This window comes from Myotis brandtii, unplaced genomic scaffold (assembly GCF_000412655.1).
Source record: "Myotis brandtii unplaced genomic scaffold, ASM41265v1 scaffold154, whole genome shotgun sequence".
NCBI classification, from domain to species: domain Eukaryota; kingdom Metazoa; phylum Chordata; class Mammalia; order Chiroptera; family Vespertilionidae; genus Myotis; species Myotis brandtii.
In genome coordinates this window covers 2,895,724-2,903,027 of record NW_005355584.1, presented here as the reverse complement: position 1 = coordinate 2,903,027, position 7,304 = coordinate 2,895,724, and the positions used below count along the sequence as shown (strand labels likewise).

The window sequence follows — 7,304 nt, the reverse complement described above, 5'->3', positions numbered from 1 at the left end:
TTTATATATTTTAAAACAAAAGACTATCTTTTAAAATAAGTACTTTAGAGTCAAAATTTTAACTATTCTTTTGGCACTTATTTCTTATTTTGTCATAGGATTTTGTGTAGGGTGTAGGTTAGATTGTTAAGTAATTGTTTCGTATGAGAACATCATGTTTTTCTTTTTGTGAGTTTATATTCTCTTTAGAGGTAAAACAGCATATCTATATAAGTTTGTATAAACATACATGTTTTTTAAGTAAAAAGGCTCATTTATGACCTAGTTTCTCATTTTTTAAAAAAATTTAGAATTTTTATTCTTTTTCTTATCAAGGCATTGCTTCAGAGTTTGGAGTTCGAGGTTATCCAACAATTAAGCTGTAAGTTGAGTGTTGTATGTTTATATGTGTATTTTTATTAGTTCACTCTACTTACATTTTATTAGAGTAAGTCCTAGTACTTTCCATGGAGGAGTGAAGTTTTGGGTTCAGTAGTTCTTTCCAGGGGCAGGATGTGATCAAAGGAGAGGGACTGCATCTTTATGCTTGTTTTTGTATTTAAGTGAATGTGCTGTTTACTAAAGGCTGATACATTAAACAAGATTTGACTGTGACAGGCCAGTTGTCTATTATATTTTATGAAGGACAAGGTAACAAGTCCTAGTTACAGAAGGTCTTTTACCCTTGAGCAGCTCCAGAGTATATTCTGCTTTGACATGTGATTCCTCTCTCCTAACAGATTTTACTTTCTGTAATTATGAAGGATATTTCATTAGAGTGAAAGAAATAAAGAGGATCAAATTTATAGATGTTAATTGTAATCTGTAGTTGTTGATCAAATATAACATATAGTATATATGTTGGAAGAAATGGGGTAAGAATTCTAAAGGGTTTATTTTATAATTATCGTTTTACTGAATTTTCTCAGGCATTTCATCCACTCCTTATTTTAATAGTATGGGGAGTTAAATTGTTTTAAAATTTATTTTTATAATGAAATAAGTTTTGATTTCACTATTTTAAACATTCAAATTTCAAAATTTGAGTTATTTTATTTTTTTATTCTTGGGTTTTGTGTTGACCTCCCACCTTCCCCCACTTTTTAAATGTTTGCTAAACCTCTTTTACTTTCTTGTGTTAAGTAAATTATCCTTTCCATTCTTTAATTATAGATATTCTGTTGTGCTATCACAATTTTTTTTTTTTAATTCTTAGTTGGACACGTAATTCATTGGCAGGCTTTTAGAAATTATCTAATTTTCAATAAGAGATGTTTTTAGGCATTGCTTTACTCTATAATCTTGGAGCACCTTTCAAGTTACTATGATATTGTAGGGCTTACAATTTGTTTAATCACTACCAAAGTCCTATTAATTCCCTGGCCGTTTACTTGCCTTTAAAAAGAGAAAACAGTGAGAATTATAATGCTTTGACCAGTGCTTGACCATGAATGTGTAGATTATTCATTATTTAGAAGACATAGATGCAATGCAACTATCAAATACACAGTAAATTATTTTCATGTAATTTTAACAAAATGCAGCCTTTTTCTTTATATTTGGAGTTGCTGGTCCCCTGAAGCCAGTTGTCTACTATATTTTATGTGGTTATGCTATTTCTTCTCCATATTCCATTTACTATTTTATATACTGTAATTTTATATAATAATATTCATTGATTAGCATTAAATATTAAAATAGTTGAAATAATCCAAGCTTTTTTCTTTTGTTTTCCTTTTAAGATTAAAAGGGGACTTGGCATATAATTATAGAGGACCACGAACTAAAGATGATATTATTGAGTTTGCTCACAGAGTATCTGGGTAAGTTTTTACTAGAAAAGGCCTTTAATATATGGTATCAATATTTGAAAATTAAATTATTTTTATAGGTCATTATTGAAGGACTTAACCTGAATAAAATTTGTCTACTTATTTATGAGAGAAGGTAAGGTTACATAGACTATGCAAAGAGATTCTTTAAAAAAAAGACAAGGGGGAGAGCTGTGATACTTATTAATCTCACATTTAAATTTATTTACAGTATTGAAGACTTTTTTTCCCAATTTTTAGTTGATTTTCAAAATTTGATTACTTCTAATAACTTGGTGAATCTTAATTTTTATTTTATTATACTTTTGCTTTTCTACTACCTGGCTTACATCATTTTATTTTTATTGTTACCTGATTTTAAAGTTTCACAAGAAACCTCACAATATTATTGTTCTGAATAGACTTGGGCTTTTCATCCCTAGGCTGTGATGATGGACAGTGCTTTGTAGATACAGCTGAAATACTGTCCCTGATCTATCACACACTACTTTATGCCAACTCTAAGGTACTACTACACATTTTGCCTAGAATGTGACATAATTGAGACCTATGTGCTTCCATAAGCATTTCCTGTTGGTTTGAAAGCAGTGATCTTATGTTTTAATCTACATTTTGCTCTGGGGTATAAAGAAAGTTGTTGTTTATGAAAATGATTATGTGCAACTTTTTGAAGAGAACATTCATCAAGATAGTTTAACCTATATTGACTTTAAAAGTATAGGCACTTTCTTATGAGTTTGACAGGATATATTATATTGATAGCTTTAAAGTAAATTGAAATATTGGGATGGATTTGTTGGGTGGCATGATACTCTCTGTTTTAAATTATTTGAGGAAAGGCAAAGAATTAGGAATGATCTTTATATAGTATAGTTTGCAAAGCTTATTGATATAATTTTCACTGTATTTTTACATTGATTATACATTTAATTGTCTATTTTCTTTGTGAATAAGTAAGTTTTAAAATAACTTTATATTATATGAGGGGATTGCTAGTAGGTTGTACTTTATTCCCTCATAATTTACTTAGTCTTTATGCTTTAGCAATGTTTAATGTTTTATTTTAAGCCTAAGAAGGGCTCTCCTGATGTAACCGGGGTGACTCTGTTGCAAATGAAATTTCAAGAGTCGGTTCTGGAGTTACATCAGTTACCAGTTAATTACTCAAGTAAAAATAGGAGCTAGAGTAGAGTGATGCAATGCAGCTAAAGAATTGTACGTTTTGAAAATGTGTTTGCCTTTGGAAAATGTGTTTTGTTCTTTTTGCAAATTTTGTGAAGTAAAAAATCTGATAATATAGGGCACATAGATTCTTTAACTGTCTCTTTTAGTTTTTTAATAATATTTTATACGTGGTATGTTTTGTAATAACCTTTGATGTAATCTCTTAGTCTTGTTGGGTTTGACATATGCTTATATAATAAAATCTTTGCCCTAGCCGGTTTGGCTCAGTGGATAGAGCATCGGCCTGCGGACTGAAAGGTCCCAGGTTCAATTCCGGTCAAGGGCATGTACCATGGTTGCGGGCACATCCCCAGTAGGTGTGCAGGAGGCAGCTGATCGATGTTTCTCTCTCATCGGTGTTTCTGCTCTCTATCCCTCTCCCTTCCTCTCTGTAAAAAATCAATAAAATATAAATAAATAAATAAACAAACAAATAAATAAATAAATAAAATCTTTGTTCCATTTGGTTTTCTCTTTATGAGTTTCTTATGTACTATTATGACTACTATTTTCCATTTTATTCTTCCTAAAAAGAATAGCATACTTATGAAAACTTTTAGATTTTAACCTCTGTAGGGCATTTTAAAATTATATAGCAATTAAATGAACAGTGTAAGATGTAAATATTCTTAATATAGTATCAGAAACTCCTGGGATAGTATTTCACATATGCTTGTGTGAATGATCTTTTGGAAAAAAAAAAATACCCTTATGTGGATTGTTTATTTTAATATTGGCTAAGATGGTACTCTATTTGAAACTTAATATTTAAACTGATAGATTAAATTGTGGGTGCTATATTTTTATTATATAAGTATAATAGTGGTCATGGGCTATAGTTTTATTAGATTAATGTGGATTGGGTGATACACTTAAAATGCAGTTAATATAGCACTTAAACATTATAAATTTAGATCATATAGGTAGGATTGATTTGTTCTGTCTTTAGTTCAAATGCAAGTTCATTTTTTGTTTTTGTTGTTTTCAAACAGAGCACTAATTCGGCCACTTCCAAGTCAGCAAATGTTTGAACATGTGCAGAAAAGACATCGTGTATTTTTTGTTTATGTAGGTGGAGAGTCAACTTTGAAGGTATCAGATGACTTTATTTTTTAATCCAAAGTTTACCAAAGACTCAAACTTACTTCACTTTTGTTGGACATACTTTAGCTCAATCTAAGTATTTTTATAATAAAAATATTTTCCTATATATCCTCTATAGTGTTTGCCTTCATGAAGCAAAAGTAAATAAAAAGTGGGCAGATGTTACCTGCCTTGGTATTGCTTTTGTTATTGACCTGGTTAAAATTTTTAGCATTTTGAACCTTTGAGACTAAAAAGTGCAGTTTAAATGTAAATTTTTTAAAGGCAACAGATCATTATCTTAAATTATTTTATATGTGTATATGTGCATGTATGCACACACATCCCTTCCTATACTCATCAAATTAAATTAATAAATATGAATTTAGCTTATGTTGTACTTAAACTATTTGGAAGAGTTTGAAAGCTCTTAATTACAATGGTCTTTTGCCATACAAACAGCTTATTTTATTTGCTTATAGTCTACTAGAGGCCCGGCGCACAAAATTCGTGCACGGGTAGGGTCCCTAGGCCTGGCCTGCAATCAGGGCCAATCTTCCCTGGCTGCCAGCAGCCGACAACCCCCTGCCACCGCCGGTCGCCCTCTGTGTGTGGGGCGACTGGTGGGGCAATCGGGGCCCTGCTCTCACCTGCCTTGGCCTGGCACATCCGCTGCAACCCACCCCCAGTTCCCCGTTCCCCATCGGGTGATCGGAGCCTGCCAGCCGGGGGGTAGGGAGCTGGGGGCAGCTCCTGCATTGAGCGTCCGCCCCCTGGTGGTCAGTGCACGTCATAGCACTGGTCGTTCCACTGGTCGATTTGCATATTACACTTTTATATATAGATCTTTTCACATAAAAGGACTTAGGATAGCAGATTGTTGTATACTAGTTAGTGAATGATACAACTTGCTCTGATTGTTAATGAAGAATTAATTTTGGTCTTAATATTTTAAAGTCACCTTTTTTTGTTTGTATTTTCACAGGAGAAATACATAGATGCTGCTTCAGAATTAATTGTATATACATACTTCTTTTCTGCTTCAGAAGAAGTCGTTCCAGAGGTAATATTTAAAATTAGACTTTAATAACTTAATTTTAATCTTTAACTTATTACTTGATTTTATCTGTAAGATTTATTAACTGTGATTTGTGTGGAAACAGTAAACATGTTCAATTGATACCAGATTACTTATTGTTAACAAGCAAATATCACTAGATTGATAGCATTTACAGATTTTATTTACATTAGTTTTTTTTTCTTTAAAATAATAGCAGCTGTGAGAGGTGATATTCATACCCTTAATTGTTATTCATACCCTTAATTGTTTTGAAAGTAGTAGATTTACTTATGTATGTCTGTAGAATAAATGACTACTTCTTAGCCTCTAATCTTGTGCCAAGCACTGTGTAAGTTCTGGATTGATGATGAGCCAATGCCTCAGACCTTGATAAGATGGAGCTCACATTTTCCTGGTGGAGGAAGTGGACTTTATGTTAGCATAGCATTCCTCTGTTGGGTCTTCAGACTGAGGTAGTGATCCTTAGTAAACAGATCTATAAATAGGATATCATGATCACTATACTAATAAAAGGGTAATATGCTAATTAGACCGGTCGACCAGACATCTTCCAGACGTCTGACTTCCTTCCAGACAAAGCCATGTTGGCAGGGGCCGAGGCAGAGGTGGTTAGGGACGATCAGGCCAGCAGGAGAGCAAGCAGTTAGAGGCGATCAGGCCGCCGTGGGGGAGCAAGCAGTTAGGGGCACGATCATGCCAATGCGGGGAGCAAGCAGTTAGGGGGCGATCAGGCCAGCAGGAGAGGGCAGTTAGGGGGTGATCAGGCCGGCAGGGGAGCAGTTAGGGAGCAGTCAGGCCGGCAGGCAGAGATGGTTGGGGTGATCAGGCAGGCAGGCAGAGGTGGTTAGAGGTGATCAGGCAGCCAGGCAGGTGAGCGGTTAGGAGCCAGCGGTCCTGGATTGTGAGAGGGATGTCTGACTGGGATCGGGCCTAAACCGGCAGTTGGACATCCCCTGAGGGGTCCCAGATTGGAGAGGATGCAGGCCAGGCTGAGGGACACCGTTCCCCCTCCCCACCCCACCCCCCACCTGTGCACGACTTTCGTGCACCAGGCCTCTAGTAAAAATAAGGGAGCAGTGCATCTATGGGGACAGTTAGAGGTGGGATGGCTGCTCTAGATTCCTTGATCAAGAAATGTCAATCTGAGAAGAAATAGTTGAACTGGGACTTAGATAATAGGAAGGAGCCATGTAGAGATCTGTGGCCAGAGGAAACAAGAAGCAGGGAACAGATACTACAGGTGCCCACAATGAGAACCCGCCTGGCATATTTGAGGAACAGAGTAATAAGCCAGTGTGGTCTTAATGCAATGAGAAAGGAAATAGCAGGTAGGCAGAGGCCTGTGGAGGCCTTGCAGGTCATGGCCAATCATGTGATCAGTTGAAGTTGGTGAAGGACTTGGTCTTATGTTCATTTTAGGAACATTACTCTATGCCAAGCGCAGAATGAATTGGATAGTGATGATAGTAGGTCCCAAGATCAGTTGAACTCTTGAAGTAATATAGGAAGTTTGGGCTTGGAGGTTGGTTAGTAAGAGAATCAGGGAGAAGTGAAAGAATTGTTGTGCTTGAGAAATAGAATTCTTTGTGCTTGCTGATCTGGAGGGCAAAGGAAGAATTAAGAATGACTTTAGGTTTTTGGTTTGAACAGCTGGGTAGATGATGGTGTTTTCATGAGCTTTGGGGCTATTGCTGAAGAAAAAGGTTGGGGAATGGGGTGGGGGAGGGGAGGGCATGAACAAGAGTTTTGAATTGTTTATTTTAATTTGATTCAGCATATTAGATATCCAAGTACAAGCATCAAATACACAGTTGGGTATGGGATCTAGAGTTAAGTCTGTGTAAATAAACTCCTTAAACATTGGATGCAAAGTTTTAAGGAAGTAAGAGATCCCAGGACCTAATGACAGCAAAGGAAAATGACAAGAAATAGCCAGTGAATGGGAAAACAAGTTGAGTGAGGAAGCCAAGAGAAAAACTGTTTAAAGTAGGAATGTTCAGTGTGTAAGATTCCCAGGTAAAGCAGTGGGGGAGGGACTGGAACCTGCCTGTGCTGACTAATGCCTTAGGCCCTGCTCTTTGGCCACTTCACAGTGCCCCTCATCC

The 7,304-nt window shown here is 35.8% G+C and overlaps 1 protein-coding gene across 6 annotated transcripts in view; it reads left to right on the top strand.

The window, feature by feature from the left end:
- The window catches only part of TMX3 (thioredoxin-related transmembrane protein 3), a 59,519-nt gene that overhangs the window by 13,650 nt on the left and 38,565 nt on the right, over positions 1-7,304 (top strand). For all 6 annotated transcript variants that reach the window (XM_014535890.1, XM_014535889.1, XM_014535888.1 and 3 more), the window contains 4 exons: positions 316-361; positions 1,722-1,802; positions 4,028-4,127; positions 5,104-5,181. In XM_014535890.1, the coding sequence (XP_014391376.1) occupies positions 316-361; positions 1,722-1,802; positions 4,028-4,127; positions 5,104-5,181 (305 nt within the window). The remainder of the gene's footprint in view (positions 1-315; positions 362-1,721; positions 1,803-4,027; positions 4,128-5,103; positions 5,182-7,304) is intronic.